The sequence below is a fragment of the Cardiocondyla obscurior genome, linkage group LG01, assembly GCF_019399895.1.
Source record: "Cardiocondyla obscurior isolate alpha-2009 linkage group LG01, Cobs3.1, whole genome shotgun sequence".
In the NCBI taxonomy this organism is placed as follows: Eukaryota; Metazoa; Arthropoda; class Insecta; order Hymenoptera; family Formicidae; genus Cardiocondyla; species Cardiocondyla obscurior.
In genome coordinates, this window is record NC_091864.1 from 6,497,405 (window position 1) to 6,516,118 (window position 18,714).

General features: G+C 38.2%; 1 protein-coding gene across 1 annotated transcript in view; it reads right to left on the reverse strand.

Moving 5' to 3' along the window:
* The window catches only part of LOC139103819 (autophagy-related protein 16-1-like), a 144,436-nt gene that overhangs the window by 9,234 nt on the left and 116,488 nt on the right, over positions 1 to 18,714 (reverse strand). The window contains exons 2-5 of the mRNA XM_070658871.1: positions 14,966 to 15,086; positions 8,792 to 8,971; positions 7,198 to 7,282; positions 6,960 to 7,106 (exon numbers count right to left, since the gene is read on the reverse strand). Of these exons, the coding sequence (XP_070514972.1) occupies positions 6,960 to 7,106; positions 7,198 to 7,282; positions 8,792 to 8,971; positions 14,966 to 15,056 (503 nt within the window). The 5' untranslated portion in view covers positions 15,057 to 15,086. The remainder of the gene's footprint in view (positions 1 to 6,959; positions 7,107 to 7,197; positions 7,283 to 8,791; positions 8,972 to 14,965; positions 15,087 to 18,714) is intronic.

Here is an 18,714-nt window from a genome sequence, read left to right on the forward strand (position 1 = left end):
TAAATTAAATCAGTTTAATAAAAAACGAAATAAATAGTTATGTCGCCAAATTATCTAACGGATGAGTTTCTTCGTACATGCTCGCCGAGCGTTTCCAATTCGTATTTGACGTTCGACGTCTTTGGAGACGTATTCAAAAGCAGCAACTGTAGTGACACTAGCGAAATTCCCGGTAGTATGCTATTCCAAGTTTGCATTCGCCATGTCTTGGTCCGAACTTCACTTTCACCCACAAAGTGAGGTACATGAATGCGCGATAGTTTAAACACTGACGCTCTGGACTCAGTGAATAACTATTGCTGTACGCTTTAACTCGCACAAGTTCGTACTCCCACTTCCATGCACATTAGCAATTTGCGTTAACGTTTCGTCATTGACGAGTTCCACCTTAATGAGATAAAAGTAATAATGTGCACGACTAAAATTGCATCGACGAGAAAGTCTACTTGAAAACGGTTGCAAATTACACGCAATAATGATGTGTATAATAGGCGTGATACATATCGATATTATAAAATTATGTGCCAGAAGGTCCTCCGCGTAATGTAATAATATATTTTCAAACAATTGCATAACACGATGCAAGCTAATATATAATACAAGCCGATTTCCTTAACATCCGCGTTCGTCTATCGTAAGTTGGAACTTGTTTATTTCACAGTAATTATAATATTGCTTCATGTTCGTAAACCGGGCATCGACCAATTTGCTGACATAGGGTGCGTGTCCGTAATGGATACGTCGATAGATACGCGGAATTTATTAAGTATTAATATAGGCGATTTCCTCGCAGATACGACGTGGCCGACCACCGTGCGCGAGCAATGGATAACCCATGCATGAAACACAATGCTCGAGACAGCTCGAAAACACTTGTAACTGTCTAAATGAATTTACCATTAGGCATTCCTCTCTTCTTTTTTCTCTCATAAATAATATTTAATCATTAATGGATATTATATCGTTGATCGGCGGTTACGCAAATTTCGGGTATCTTTCCGTCAGCTTATCAAGGGACACGGTAGCGTTTTGCTATGAGATTTACCGTGTATCTTTTAATTTATACGCCGGTAATGCGCGTTTCAAGTCGTTATTCGCTACTACTCATCGATACGCCGCGAATGCAACGCGTTATATTATCGTCATATGAACGGCACATGATAAATTGCGTACGAATTACACGTAGCATCGCATTCGCCAGGCTGCATACATCTCATCGTAGCACCGCAATTACATCGCTAACAAAGCTACTCGATTCCTGGCCACATGCTAATCCAGAAAAAATATTAAGTTTTATTTTCCCCGCGGGATTGGATGTGGCAAAGTACGTCTTTTATATTTTGACTCTTCAATTAACTCGTCGACGCGAATAAAAATTTAAATATACATATATTATCAGATTATAATTGTGCGCGTAATAAAATAACTTGCTTAAACATTTTTTTTTCTGAATATCGTAATCTCCAATAGATTTTTTTTTCCTTTTAATATACATATAATATAATATAATATACGCGAGAAAACTTTTAATCTGCGCATTTCATGTTCAAAGCCACGTTATATCCGATTATCGTCATCTCGTGTTAACATTCAACGCGAGCTTATATTACATTGTAGAATCCATATAACCATATTTAGCGCTACATGTGCGATGGGATAGTCCGGCTTAAAGTGTTATCTAAACTGTCAATGATGCGGCAAATTCACAAGCGATACTTCAATGGCTTGTAAAGCTTTAGATAGGCGGGAATTGCATGGAGGCCTATTACAAAAGTCTCGCCAAGTAAAGTTATGGTGAACAGATGAATTTTTACTTACATTGTAATTTTACATTTGTATGATTATCGTATTGTGATTATCAATGCGTCATTAGATCGATTAATGAGATATTTTCATTTTCTGTTAACGTAACATTTGAACATACCTCAAACCTTGCTACCGCGGCATTAATATCAAAGTCGTTTTATAAAATAAAATTATTTATACAATTTAAGTCGATTGATATTAATTAATAACACCGTTGTGTGCCATCGTTTTCACGTAAAAGATATTTTCCCCTAAATTTAACTTGTATTTGATTTAGATGAAACAAAATAGCAAACAACTATAGATTATTTTTCATTTATACCTGCAGTTAGAAAAAAAAAAAAAAGAAAGGGATTATTTTGATTGCCAGTTAGGCGATTGCGGTAAAAATCCATATGTCAAATTTGACGGAAAGGTTTTATCAACGACTGCTCGTTGGTGGCAAAATTCTACGTGGCGGGAAAAGAAATAGAAAAAGAAACGATCGACGCGAATGCCGCTCTCGGTTAGAAGAGTCTGAGAAGGTGGAGAGAGAAAGGACGGGGATGAGAATCGACGAGTATATCCGTACCAACCACCGACCGACCGGTTGGCACCGATGCGCGGGGGGGGAGGGGAGGGACGGTCGCTGGAATGGGAAAAACAGATAAAGACCTCGGCATCGCTTGGCTACCGAAGACAAGAGACGAAGATAAATGATATAATATCGCGCCGGACCGACCGATCATTGCCGTAGAAACGAAATCGAGTTAAGAAGAGTAGGACGAGACAATTGATCTCTCGCGACGCTTCGTTACATTGAGCTACAATGAAATCGGACCTGATCCTCATCACGGGATTAGGTTCTTCTTAAAGCGAACGAACCCTGCCGCGCAACGATATAAGTATGCACATACATACGCGAACGAGACGGGAGAGGGGTAATCTAATTCTTTTCACTTGACGTGTTTACTTCCATCCTTCCGCACCACTTACTTTCACCGGAGGACGGCGCTGAATTTTCATTACGCATCTGCTCCGTCCGCGATATAGAGCGTAAGAGGGAGCAAACTAACGTTTACACGGTGAACTTTGGGACGGGTCGCGACAACTCCGAAGCGGTGAAAACGGACGCGTGAAAACTCTGCGCCATTCTCGCGGCGGAAGTGAGAGATCTTCCGCTCGCGCGGAAAGATCCGGTCTCGGTATTCTCGTAATACGCGACACTTGCCTAGTCGCGAGATATACAATACATACGTAATATACTTGCGGTCCTAAAAGAGAATTACCTTGGCACAGTTGCAAAAATTCCGTGATATACATTAATATCCGACTACTTTTCTTGGCGTTTCACCGATGCCCTTGTTACCGTCTCGTTAAATGCAGCCCGAAATCGCTATAAATGCACGCGTGACTGATATACGGCACAGTAATCTTTACGAGATGTTGTTACTTGTCAGTTACTACCGACAGGAATAATAACCCTATACTGTTATCATATCCTGCTATACATTTTATTTATTAATAACAAGCTACACAAATCATGCGATCGCTACTCAATTGCAGCACGTGGCGTTTAGTGGCTGTACCGACACTTCGGACAGGTGCAAGGAAAACTTTTCTAATTGAGTTGAGCAGTTATTTTCAAACTCCAATTAAGTTTGTGTCAATTTTTGAGCAACTGAAAGATAAGATGATAGTTTTATGAGTTAGTCTAACGGTACATTCGATTAATTACCTATACTATTTATAGTCCCCGAGTGATACGTCTCTTATCTGATTTAAAATCCAATATAGCAATAATCACGATAGAATAGATCGCAAACTGAGGGGAAAATATCTGGCGACTATATATTTCTTGAAAAAAGTTCACGAATATAATGAGATAGCGGAATATGCCGAATCGAAAGTATATGTATGTATAGTTTGAGGAAACTGCACTTTAATTTCAAAGCCCACAGCTTACCGGTAACCTGAACTCTCCTCTGTTTTCCTAATTACCTGTTCTCCTATAATCGCCACGGCACTATTTATTCGCCAGAGATCGCGCAGTAAATTCCCGCCTTCCGACGTGTGTACCGGCGGATTCTGCCAGTTGATTGCAAATTAGAACACGAACGGGCGTGTAAGCTTATCGGGCAATATTACGCATTTGAGTCCAAGTGCTCGCAGAAAGAAAGTTACGCCGAATAGCTTCTCGATTGGTACGGAACGCACGGCAACAGCTGTTTACGTTTATTAGAGTGCGCAAAAAAAAAAAAAATTTTTAAATATCTACGTAGCTCTCTGTATATGTCATGCACATAAAGAGAACGTTACTAACGTTCTCAGATTGCGTTATGCACAAAATCAAATGAAATTAAACTATAACAAAGAAATAGAAATAATTAGATACCTCTTATATTATATGCTAATTAAATATTGATCTAACAGTATCTACTTTATACATATAATATATTTATTAAAATCGCAAGGATCGTCTTTCCTTTACCAAACGCGTAACTAATCCTTATGAGCTCATAATGTTTATCACGGATTTCCCGGTACAGAAGATATCGTAAAAAGAAACTAGTCGGCTTCCGCGACTATTACCTTAATTCGCATACTCGCGCGTTTCGCATAACATGGAAATTTCATAGCCCGCACCGCGACAGGCAGCGCCTAGTCGCATCGCGCAAATGCGCGCACTTAGGAACCGTGTGTATTAAATACCCTACGGAATCGTCCAGCTTCGTACGCTTTACTTTATAGCGTGCCGCGTAAGGGGACACGAACGGAGAAAAGAGGGTGAAAGGGCGAGGCGGTTATTAAGTTAGTCTCGGAGATTTCTGAACGAGCGCAACGTACGAATTATACGATGCACTTTCGTGCGAAGCAACCGCCACGAAGATGAAGACCAAAACGAAGGTAAAATCGTTGAAAATGATCGGACGAGGATAGCAATCGCAATATCTTGGTGGAAGAACCAAGAGGACGAAGGAGGTAGGAGACAACGACGACGAAAGATGACGATAGTCCCGGCTAGGGTGAAAGTAATAACAGTGAAACGCACGTGTACGTGACTGGTAGTTAGCTCATTTTTCGATACGCGCGCGCGACCGGTACTTAGGTGCACGCTGAACGGCTGGACTCGAGCCGCCCGCTGGGCTTTCCCAGAGAAAAATCCACCACTAAAGATCTCGCGCGTCCTTGAGAAACTCGAAAAGGCTGAGGTCGGAGTACGGTCAGCTGTTGCGACTGCTTTCATATATTAAAATTCAATCCATCTCCCGACCACATTTATACGTTATACCTGCATATAACTAGTTGAAAGAAATATTTCAACAAATATAAATACATGTAGGTGTATTAGGTACGTTAATTTTGCTAGTAAAGTTGTTCCGACAACCAAGTTAGAAGAGCCGGTATTTCAATTCCCCGATTTATGAGTTGTTAGATATCAGCGAGTTATTGTTACGAGGGATACCCGGAAATTGTTAACCGCGCTTGCTATTGATTTACAGGTAATATCATGTTTAACCACCCCTGCGGCCGTAATAGCATAATTGACGTTTTTAGTGTTTAAAACACAAGGATTTTCTGCACCTTGATAGTAGGAGCGATCTTTACGCTGCATTCCCCGTGAGATATCGCCGATTAACGCGTCCATCAACGTGGCTCGTGTAGGTGAAAGGGCGTTGAAAGCACGCGGACGAGATACGTTGTTGCCCATGCCACTTTCATTTCTCGAATCCCTGCATTTCGCGGCGCGCTTCTTTCTCTTTCGACGAATTTTTCACATTTTCACTTTCCGTATTCTCAGACGTCGATAAACGAATCTTGAATTATTCGACGCGACGTAGTTGATGACGGAAATCAACGTAGACGCCAGCGCGCGTTCGAGACGTCGTAATTGAAATTCGCGATATCGCAGAGTCACCCGGTGATATAAAGATATTCGGACGCGCGGTAATGTGTATACGAATATACCCTGTACACAGTATAAAGGTTGGAGCAAAAATCGGGTTACGATAAAATATTTTCTTAGATTCCCTTTTCTGTGCGTGCACGTATATGTATACGTATTTGCGACTGCGTGTGCTGGACCAAAGTGCTTTAGGAACTTCTCGTGTCAGGTGGGTGTGCAGAGCACTCAAAGATGCCTCAAAAAATTACGAGCGCTTTAGTGCTCTAGCGAGCGAATTTAAACGAGAAATTCACATCCATCAAATAGGTCAAAACGTATCGCGATAAAAAAGAAGCGGAGAAAAATAAATTATAACAGTGGTATGCCACACGCCGCCAAATAGAAGGACAAATAGAAAGCAATAGCGAGCTCGTGTTATCGATTTCATAACCACAAATAAAATCAAGCAGACAGAATCGAGAAATGTTGCAAAAGCACCAGAATATAATCTTTAAATGGCCGCTAATATAAAGTAGACAATATAAATTAATTTAAAAACTCCAACTGTAAGTGTCGTTCTTATACATTTCTAATAATTGCGACATCTTCGAAATATCTAGGCACAAACGCGTAATCATATTAATTTCCAGAATAATAACATAAAATAGTAGGACAAATTATTTTTTAAATATCAAAGATAGGTACAATAAAACAGAACTGTATTAAAATGAGACTGTAAGGTGACTTTATAAAGAACTGACGTAGCAAGCTGCTTTCAATATCTCGGATTAACCCTAAATCAATATTTGATCAAATATCGGGAATAAAATTTCTCTTTTAATATGTCTTTCCATCATCGACAAACATAGACGATTAAAGTCATATAAAATTTATTAGTCTTTTTTTTTATACGCTTATTTTATTACGGTTCAAACTTTAATATCGGTATTGCACATTCCAATCGATGTGAAAGGAAAGAAGCCACGATTTTTTTGTCTGTATGGTAGAAACCTAAATATCCCATCAAGAAATATATAACATAAAAACGGATAAAAACGATAAATCTATATCAAAGAATACGTTTCCCAGTTTAGCTATTCTAAATCATATATGTATAGATGGGCTCGATTAATTGAATAAAATTATTTTACATTTTTTCTTTTTAATTCTATTATCTATTTATGGCTGTTAAATATACGCGAAAATTAATAACATACCCAATTATAACAAAATAAAAAGAAAAACAGTTTCTTTATCTATTTAATTACGATATGTTAATTGTACTTACGTGTGTCCCTTTAATATTGTTTCGATCATATTCGTCGCTATGGACCAAATGAAAACGGAACCGTCTGCAGAACCGACCGCTATATATTGCCCGTCAGGACTGAAAGCAGCTCTTGTCCAATCGAATCCCACTTTGAAACCGTCCGCGCTGCAAAATAAAATATTTTTAATGATAATCTGCTATCTTTAATATTTTACTTATGGATAGTTGTATGCGAAAAGTTGTATGTGCGACATACCTGAACGATCCGACAATCTTCTTCATTCGTAAATCAATCAGTTTTACCGTGTCGTCTCTCACACAACTCAAAAGGTAATTTGCGTCTGGAATCGAGTAAAGATTCATTTATAATTCGCAGTCGTGTGCAAGATTGAATAATATTTAAACTGTTTGCGGTATTGCAACGTCAACCAAATAAATATCTCGTTACGTATCGAACACGTCGATTATTAGTAGAAGCTTATCTATAGAATAAACAAATAACGCAACAATTCTAAACGCCAAAAGGTCTAATTACAGAAGGTACAATAAATTTCTATAGATTATGGTTTGCTATGCATTGAAACGATTTATTTGTAATTTCCTTCCATCATACCAATTTGATGAGAAATAACGCTGAATTATTTGAGATCGCTTCAACTCTTTTTAAACGAATATATAACGACGAACAATTAAAAAAAAAAATAAATAAAATAAAATAAAATAAAATATTAGAGAGTCGCGATATACCTGCTTAACAGCGGAAGTTAAAAATCGGACCAATACCGCTCCACTTGAATTCATTTCGCGTGCTGGCAATATCGGAATTAATGAAATGCGATAGAACAATATATCTGAATGAAGTACTCTCGTACGAACGTTGCGCACTTGCAGCTGATACAAGTGCTTTGAGAATACTGTAGAATCGCGCGAGCCAATTCATTCACGTCATTAGGACGTTGCAATAAAAAGCAAAAACGAAATAACATTATTTGCGTAGCGCGAATAAAATCTATAAATAAAATGCATTGTGTAGTTGCTGTGAAATACCAATTAATATCTTTCCCCGTATTAATTATCCGATGGATAGCTACGCATCACGCGTACGTTATATAAAATATTTAATATTTCCGTTGTTGCGTTTAACGCAATAATTAAAATCCTGGTTCATCATTTTGTGCTTGTTTAAATATTTAGGATCCTACTTTAGTATAATTTTAACTATTGTCGCGTTCAATTGTTAAACAGAATTATCCATTTTTAATATTAATAGATACAAAGTCAAAATCTAGATTTTTAATATTGTATTCAACATTATTTTTTCTACGTCAATTAAAATATAAATAACATCTTGCAATACTTGAAATAATTATTAATTTAGTTTTGTTGATTCATAATTTTTATAGAACAAATAATAAAAATAAAATACAATGCAAATGCCAATATTCGCCCTTTCATAGCGATATTTTTATTAAATTGTATATTTCATATAAATAATTAACATCACCATAGTAATCAACTGTTATTATATTTATCGTACAAATCGATAAAATGCATGAGCAAGTTGTATGTGGGACACATTATTAAATTATAATTCGTACCCGAGTGAAAATTTTTTTAGCTATTCTGATTTCGCAGCTAGTAGTTAGATCGCGCAGATTAGATATATTCCTCAGTTAGGGAATAGCTTGATACTAGCCATAATTTGTAAGAAAGCATTTGTTATTTATTGTCTAGCCATTATCGTATAGAAATAAAAAAAGTGAGGTTGCGTCATAAAAAAAAAAGAAAAAAAAATCTGTCTAGTATTCGTTTAGCTGTCTAAAATAATTAATAAAATTAATTTTACTTACCGCGAGATAAGTCTAAAGATGTCACTTTTCCTTCCAATAAAATGTCATTCGAACTGGATTCGGCTCTAGTGTCCCAAAACCTAATCCTTTGATCAAAATGACCACTAATTATCGTAGATCCAGCCCCGTCAGAAGTTACGAGATCATTGCAACTCGAACCAGCGAATTTCGTTTCTATACCTGCAACATAAAGTTTCTTGCGTTTAAAAGATATAGTATTCGTACAGTCAAATGGCAATTTCACCGTTTCGTCACTTTACATGTTTAATTAAAGAATTAAAAATAAATGTAAATCGTTCCAAGTATGTGAAAAATAATTATTAAATAATGTTTTAACACTTTTTCATCGATAGAAACTTTTCATATGCAGGCCTTGAAACGTAAAATACATCTTTAAAGGATATATGTATATTATATGCATTTTAATTTTATTATATCGCTTTCTGCATTTAATTTGAGAATTCCACGAGAGTAATAGAATTACATCCTCGCGAATTGTGCATATACGTGCCGACTTTAAACGGAGCGAGTTTAACAGTGATTGTATCGAATGTGAATCACGGCTGGTTTCCCCTTTCAAACTGTAGCTCTACCTAGTAGCGGCTTTCATCGATCTATACGCTGAAATAAGCAGGATTTCAAACTTAATTTACGTCGGGAAATGACATTCGCGTCACCACGTTTCCGCGAAGCTCTTGGAAATCGCGTCGCGGAAATGCCCGCCATCAAGACTGGAAACAGGATAAATTACGAGTTTTCCGTTTACGACCTCCCTTTCCCTCCCTACTATTCTAGTTTTCCTTAACCTCGGCCTTTGTACGATTACGAATCCGTACGCCAGTTTCCATCCCGCTTTCGCGCGACCCAACGTTAAATCAAACGTGATTTATTGTACGATCGATTAATCTGTCCAAGTTTCTGCAGCGGGATCTCAGCTAGCGAATCATGTCCACCGTTTCTATCCGAAAATGGTATTACGAACTGCAATTACTTGGCGACAATGCACCATGTTAGCAATTGGAAGCTTCATCCTTTGCAAGCAAGCTTTAGAACGTTTTAAACGCGTATAAGTACAAAATATTCAATTATACTTGCACCTTGCGAAATCGTTTTTTAATCGCATCGTGACAATTTTAAACGCCAATAAATATTAAATTTACGTTTAATCTTTTCCCACTGAAACATCAAACGTTACTTTCTAATTCTACAGATTTGCCTTTTCTTTTTTTCTTTATCTGTTTTTCCCAAAAGTTGTGACATTACTCTACTTTTCAACAACAAACACATTTTTCCAGAAAAATAAATTTACGTTTAACTATACAAAATAACCTAACAAGTGAATATTGCATTCCATTCTCTTGGCTCGATTTACAAGTTTCGACGAAAGCGAACTTTACGATCTTCAATTACGATGAGTGGAATTGAATACCTCATCGAAAGTAATAAAATTTCTTTTAAGGTACATCCGAGCGTAAAGAGAAATTTGTCGACAATTTCGATTTCATTTTAATCCCGCTGATTCGCAAGTCTTATCTCGCAACAACTAACCTAACCGTACCACAATGCATTCGCAACGCGCTACCTACCTATCACGATTCAGTGAAATACGCGAGACGCGTACGGCTAATAAACGTCGACGTAAAAATCATTAGCAGACAAAACATATCTCGGCGAGTACGCTACCGCGCGGCAAGACGCACAAAGAGACTTCTCCTGTACTCGGAATAATGCACGAGGGTTTCCATTTGATGACTAGATTTAAGTCGTAATGATGATGACGGGAAGACGAGAGTGTCGTCTTAATCATCGCTCTATACCACGTCTTTGTAACATCATCACCAAGATGATGTTAATTTCTGATATCTAGTTAGGCAATCTTTCTTTTTCCGTAGGTGCAAATTTTCTTGCAAAAAGCAGGACATTTCTACAGATATATCAACAAGAATAATCTTTTCCACGCAATACCATTTCCTCTAATATTGTAATAGCACTTATGACAACAATTTCGTTTAATGTAAGCGGGAAAAAGACTACACACATATACATATATGCTATTAACGTGCATCTATCCCTTAAACGAGGCATAAAGGATTACCGGCTTTTCGTATAAGCCTTCTTCAACCGTCAGCCATGATAAGGGCTTTCGGGATGTTAATTTTACCTCCCTCGTGCTTTTCTCATTAATATGTATTTCACATTAATGCACATGTGCTTTAGATACATATGCTTCAAATACAATTACCTTAAATTTACTATTTTTTATTTATAAATTTTTTTATGTAAGAATAAAAAGGTTTGAGCCCTCTTTAATAAAAATTTAACGAGATTTCCTTCTTTCCGCTAATTTATGAAAATGTTAATTATAATTAAGTACAACGAGAAACAAAACGTCTGCAATGTGCACGATAGAATTATTTACAACGATGGCTCGTATTAAATATCTCGGAACATTAGAAAGCATTCGGCACGTCTTTATAGTCAGAGGTAAACGTATGACACGAGAGTGTTATTTCGTCGGCGAGGTGTGGAATTCGTCTGTCTGCGGCACGATTGTGTCGAGAAGAGTCGCTCGGGGCGTCGACGAAATTGCGCGGCGACGTGGCGAGGTAGATAATAGCGCGATAGAAAACAGCTGATCCACTTTAAGCGTCCTTTTTGTCTTAAAGCGTCCGCGGTAAACAATAATTCACGCTTAAACGCCCTTTCAGCGCCGCTTTCCCATTGTGCGCGCCTCGGAGCGCGTTCGGAGATTTATTTGTGCGAAACTTTTGTACAAGCACCGCCGGTCTTCCTTGATAGCGCGGTTTTCGCTATTTTGCTGTAGGACCACGGCGCAACAACAAAAGGCCGCCACAGGGTTAAAACGGATGTCCCCGGAGTCCCACCCAGGGTGTATCCACGCAGATATCCGCGTGCCTCGACGTGCACGACGCGTACAATTAACTTTGACCCGATGAGACGACAGCTATTAATTACGTGACTAAGTTAAGCCGCTGGTTAATTATTTTACAATATATAGATATTGTATCGTATGTATTACGCTACACACGCACTTTACGTTGTTATCTCTATTGCGTTAAAAAATCAGACGGATTCTTTTTTTCGAGTACGCATCGCACGATGCGTTTGCTCGCGTAAAAAAAGTTTTGTATTTATGTAACAAAAGTTTAACGAGCGGCGGCAAACTCGGATTTAAGACGGACGATTTGCGATGGTAGCTCGACTTCTTACATTAATTATCACTCCCTGCAACTCTGCTACTGTATCACTTTAGGCGACTTGATTTAAGGAGATACACTTTTCGAAATTACACTCTTTAACTTTCATAAGGGCTCGCATATCGCAAAAGTAATGCAGTTCTCTCGTTGTGCAAACTTGCCACTTTACGCTTTCAGCTTTATTATTAACTCAATATAAAAGACATATAATTTTTAAATACGTGACATCTCTTACGATTGGTCGAAGCAATAAAACTTTACGTACATTATTAATTAATGTCAATTTAACGATAACGGAGATAAATAAAGATTTTCTTTTTTTTTATCTCAATTAAAAAATAGCACTATTTTTTAAACCAAGTACGACGTGATGTGATCTATTGAAATTCGACGAACGTTCATACGCGGGAACTAATGACGCAAATTATTATTCCGCGTGTTGAGCAAACGGTAACTAAAGGTGGAGTTTACGGCAATTCTGGATTTTGCAAATTAATACTGGCTCTACCCCGTCGTATTAAACAGTCTCTCTGCAGCTTTGTATCCTTTGTCAATACGATTCCTCAGCTACTGGCCGCACAGACCGCAGGATTCCGTAACGCTGTTGACCATAGTGTAAATCGATATCGCGAGCCGTTCTTCAGATAGAGAGAGCGCCGTTTCACGAGATTAGTTCAGCACCAGGGTCGAATGTAAATCCCGAATACATTTGCGGGAAATGAGATCCTCCGCAGTACGCTATCTGCGCGCGTCCGGCCGCTTGCGTGCGGCTTGCTCAATTTATTTTTCGTGCCACTTAAAGCCCCTACATTTTCCACTGAGGACACGAGCCGCGATCTGTGCTTTACCTCAGAGAATAGCCACTTTCATCCGGGTGTAAATTATCACTTTCGCCCCTGTCTTTGGAGCGTGGAGCGCTTATCGCGAGAGTTTCGTCCCGTCGGCAAAAGCAAGGAAAGATTCCTCTATTTTACGGACGAACAAACTACGCGATTCGATACTCTCAAGTTATTCGCGACAAGAGAGCAAATGGTCGCTCGAACGAACGCCGCTGCTTTTCTCCGACAATTAGTGCAACGTGACAAAGTCCAGGAGTCTTGACGTTTTGGGCAAATAATTGATCACAATGTTGACGATTTCATATTTTTTAAATCCCATTTTCTTATCTTGATTTAAACACAAATTAGTCTTACATAACGTTGAATGTGAGAGAGTAATGGGTTAGAAATTTATTACTGAAAAAAGATCCAAGTACAACAGAACCGTCTCTTATAATTTCTCCCGAATAATTCATATTCTAGTTTAAGAGTCAATTAAAATGGTGCTTTTTCTCAGCAAATAATGGATTTGTGATTAATCTCGCTTTTCTTTTCTGACATATCAATCATTAGTTTAACATAAATCGATCTTTATTATCGCATCGATTTGCGTGGTGCTCTCTCTTACTTTGAGGCGGTTCGCGTAAAAAGTTATTAAAATTATCGGACCAATCATATTTATTCAATTAACGCAAGTTTCCCCAAAAAACTGTACTAGGTGTTATATCTGCAGGGATCGTCTATTAAGAACATCAATACTGTGAGATAAAAAGTTTTCTATGCCGATGAAATTGTTCGGATGAAATAGAATCTATTCTTTCGCGGAAGGAAGGATCTTATCGATTTAATTAACGCATTTACGATCCAGCGATCCGTATGTTAAGTGGAAGAGAGAGAGAGAGAGAGAGAGAGAGAGAGAGAGCAGTTTTTATCCCATCTTCACAATTACGGTACACTGTTGATGTCGGTGCACCTCGTACGAACCGGGCCGGGCATTATGAGCGTCATATTTTCCGCGGCGGTCCATTGTGCAGCCGCGTACGACGTGCAACGGAATATGCATATGAATGACCATGCAGATTCGCCGTTTGTTTTATTATCTTGGAGCGTTCGTAAGTGTATCTGCATTATGCAACGACTAATAGGGGTAATGGGCAACGTGATTATCGCTAGCACCGTGCATTACCCGAGTGGAAATTTATTTAGCTAATCTGATTTTGTAGCTAAGTCATTTAAAAAAAGAAAAAGAAAATCTGTCTAGTATCGGTCGTATAGTTTTTGTCCGGCCTGTACCGCGTATCTAAATAGATGTCTAAACTTTTTTCGCCGCGTACTTTGTTTACTGTTGTTGAGCTGACCATACGCAATGCTCGCTCTCGACTGCCGAAATCGCCGGGCAAACCGGTTCTCGTCGCCCGCCGCCCGCGCGTCCTCCACCTTGCGAACTCAGAACGCGAAGACTGCCGGCCAGATGTCAACACACGCCCGCACTAACACTACCGCGGCGGTCGTCGAACCCGTCGACCAGCGAATTCGGCAGTCGAGCACGTGTTAGATAGGTCAGAACGCGCAGTAAACTTGGCTATAGCTAATTATTAGGTAACAGTGGGAATCAATTTCCCCACTCGGATACTTTTGATTCATACTTGTTACGTAATTCTATTACGAAAAGGAAAGAATGACGCAAAATCGCGGTAGCGGTATAAATATAAACAGCCTGATATGCGTCGAGCAATCGTGCTGCTTAAAATTTTCTTTCGCCTGCCTTAAAAGTATTTATCGTCGTCGCGCGCTGCCGGGGCGGCATTTCGAGATTACCAGGCGAGACCTCGATTGTCGGTAAATATACGCAGATGAGATTCAGAATTGTTTTGCATAAACTAGTTTAATTAAAGTACTTTAAACCGTTCCGTGGAAATTCGGAATCGGATCTTTACATTTGCGATTCCTTAATCCTTTCTTTCTCTTTGGGAAAAATGCCCGACACCTAGACACCTTGTGTCTTGCACAAGATTGCTAATTTTGCGATTTTAATAATAGATTAATATCTCGTAATCGCCGATGTATTCTTAACGGATATCTCCAAAAGAAACATCCATTTTTTCGACCTGTTAATCGATAAAATAACGTTCACTTACATGCTTTGCTGCGCAAATCCCAGATTTTTAAAGTCCGATCATAACTTCCCGTAACTACTTTCGACGGCTCGCCAAGAAACTTTGCCGCCATCACCTTTGCGCAGTGGCCTGTGAGTGTATGCTGAAACAAAAATATCAAGATTTATTTGTGCGAGTCACTCTCTCGAATATAGCGTAGATACAATATGAGTGCACATATACGACGAACAAATTTCAAAATATCTTTTATTTCGCCATCGGGTTTAATAATCTATTATTTAGTTTTACAAACAAAATATACATATAATAATAAAATTAATTAATAATGTAGGTTTGAAAACAATTAATGTAAAGTGCTCATTTAGGTCTAAATATTCCAAGTATTCACATTTTTAATAGTACAATATTTTATTTTTATTTTCTTTGTTTTAACTTGCTGTAAATGAATGAAAACATAACACACATATTATTTTTTTCACAAAACTACTTTCGACTAAAACAGTAGTTATAAGAGGCAATTAAAATATTTTATTCGCGTCACGAATTTCCCCTGTTATAAACTATTTTGTTTAAATACAATTTGAAAGCGCCGAAGTCATTGACGCTTTGCAACTAAAGTCCTGAACTTTAAACAGAGACTTGTTAGATCGAGCACCGGCTTTCATAAGTTGATTTTCTCTCTTCTACTTTCGAGTTTAGCTCTCCTCCGAGTATCGACGTGTTCGAAATGAGAAATGAATGTAGCTGCAAGGGGCGGAAGCAGTCCGACGGTATAAAGCGTGCGTTTTCCAACGGAATAGTACGTCATCCTTTAACGGTAACAAGAAAAGAGTTCGATTTCATTATTACCTTCATATTGAGTTGAACAAGAAAACTCGACTCGTACCGTACTTTCCTTTATATTCTTGATATTCGTTTATGAACACTCGAACGCAATATAGATTTATCAAAAATTACATCAGCAAGGCTTAAGCGCGACTGTAACGAACATCACAGTCAACGTAATACAGATATTACGACTGAAAATATTGCCAAATACCTGGGGGAATATTTGTTATCGCTGATATGATGTCAACGACAGTTGTTCCATCTCACTTTACTTGGAAAATTTTTGCGCAAACGAGTATTAAAACTCGTACGTTGATGTCCATGGTGGGCCATTTTACGAGTTTTTTTTTGGCGATTGCGAGCTACACTCAATATTCTAGGGTTCTTTTATCAAAGTTTTTGGAAACGAAATACATTCGATGGTCCTCTATTTTACTATTTTTTTTTCTTTCTTTTTTTTGTATTTTATTAGAGCGCAAATCTGAAAATGCAAGTCTTTTTATTCGGAGTAACATTTTTATCTTTCGCTTCTTTGTTTATGTAAAACATACATCTTTCTCTAGCGCATAAATCACCATGGCAGATATGAACTATACATTACTATAATCATAAACAGGAAGTGTATCAGAATATTCAGCTTAAAGTTAATTACGTCTAGGCGTTTCCTAACGATCGCTTGTCGATAAGGAATTTGCCAGGGGATGGCAATGCTACTATCGGCTGGTACTTTACGAGTAAATAAATTTTTCAATGACAGCACGTATCGCGCGTTATATATTTATCGTATCCCCGCATTAATGGCGCAAACTACTAATGAAATTTCAAGGATGATATACGGAGTTCTCATGCTTTAGGAGCACGGCTTAATGGGTGAGGGGTGGTAATTCAAAAACAGGCGACTCGCGCTCGCGCTAATGTCAGAGTCCGAGTTTTACGAGTTAATAAATAACTTAACAAGGGGCAATGCATTCTTTGTTTCAATGTTGAAGCGACACGTACGTGTCTACGAGAGCAATAAAATTATCAAGTGATATATGTAGCACTTATACGCTTACGTAAACACCATTGAATCTAAAGAATAACACCGATCTCGGTATCGACGGGCCGCTTTACAAATCAATCAAGTCGCACGACGGACCCGCCACGGGCGTGATTTAATGACTGCTCGCGCCCTTCCGCGTGCACGCTTGCACGTCGTCGTTAAATGAAATTCTCAAGTTATCTCATATACGCTCCGTTCGTTCCTTTTTCTTCCGTCGCGTCGTCATTTAATGGTGAAGAATTCAAGCGTGACGTCGACAAGGGAAGGTGTGGGAAAAGCCGACTCAAGGGCTCTTCCGTGTAAAAGAGGAGAGACGTTAAAAAGAAGACTCGGCCAATTTTAAGACGCGCGGCGCCAGAAGCTAGCACGCTCTTGAAAAATGTCCTAATGTAAATTAATGGCCCGGAAGTTTAGCTGGTAGGGCTATAACGTAAAAGAAACACAGGTAGGAGTGCAGCCCTCCCGCCTAGTCTTATACGAGCTGCAAGAGAACTTTACCCTCTTCCGCAAAGATGTCGGAAAAGGAAGAGGCCGAAGAAAGTGTACCATAATCTAGAGTCTCGAAAAGTTTGCCGAAAGTGCGACGGCAAGTTTACGTTTCTTCCAAACGTTAAACGGTTGAGTGGACTTAACTTTCAATCGCCATGTCCTGTTAAGAATGACACTGACGCAACAGGAACGCAAAAGAACTTTTCATTCCGCGTGTAATTTTTAACAAAAAGTAAAAAGCAGTATTCTTAAAATATTCATATTTAATAAAAAATAAAAACAATTATAGTTTATATAAAAATCTTTTAAGTAGATATACGTACTCTAATTTTTTAATGTTAAAAAAAAGAAATATTTGATTTTAGACTAATTGTAAGATACATTAACGTATAAATGTATTTTAAAGCGATACAAAAATCTTTAATTAAATACAATAAACGCATAAAGGAATATGTCTTTTGTAACTATTTTCAGGTTAGCAATAGAAGGTATTCAAACATTTAACAATTTCGTGTAACAATGTAACAATATAGTAACTCTATTCTACACAAGCGCACGCGGTAATTCGAGATTACGGGCAAAATGCAAAGCACGCGACCATAGCTGGAAAGTTTATTAATGTGAATATTCAAAAAGCCGTCGTAATCGAACGGTCTCGCATGCGAATTATATTTCTTCGGTGACAAGTTCGAGGGATCGTAACGAATTTCACGAAGGATAAGCTTACGTCAATCACGTATCCGCGATAATACATATATTCTCATGTAGTAAGATGCCTAGCGCGCGGTTAATATATCATATATATATATATATATATATATATATATATATATATAATACGTATCTGCCGTATATAATAATAATATTATCATGTGACATAACATCCGAAGTACCCACATCAAAGAAGGAGCGATAGAGTACTTTAGGAGCGTCAAACGCGACCGGGGAAGCTCTAACAATCCGCCGTGCAACGTGGTTTACGGTGGCGTCTCCGGGAGTTCTTTGCTGTCGTGCATAAACTCGAAAGACGCCAAACGACGTCAATCCGCTCGGATGCTAAATGTTGAACGCCCACAAAGCTGACTTTGAAGGCAGCGTTCGTGATTGTAAAAAGGATTCTGATTTTTTGGAAAAACCGTAACCAATAATTTATAAAATTCATATACAGAATTTAAATTTTATTCCCTGTAGGAATATTTTCAAGCGAAAAAGTGGTCTTTCGCGAATGCTGAAAATAAGCAAAAGGCTGAAAACTTAGGGCTTAGAAAAAAAGACAACTTTTAATTAGACTTTTATTAAAAAAAAAATACCTTGAAATTTTTTAAAGAATTTCTAATCAAACAAAACTGCGAGGCGTAGAAAGCGTGTCATTTCTATAAAAAGCTTCTTGTCGTTTTTTAAAGAATTATCG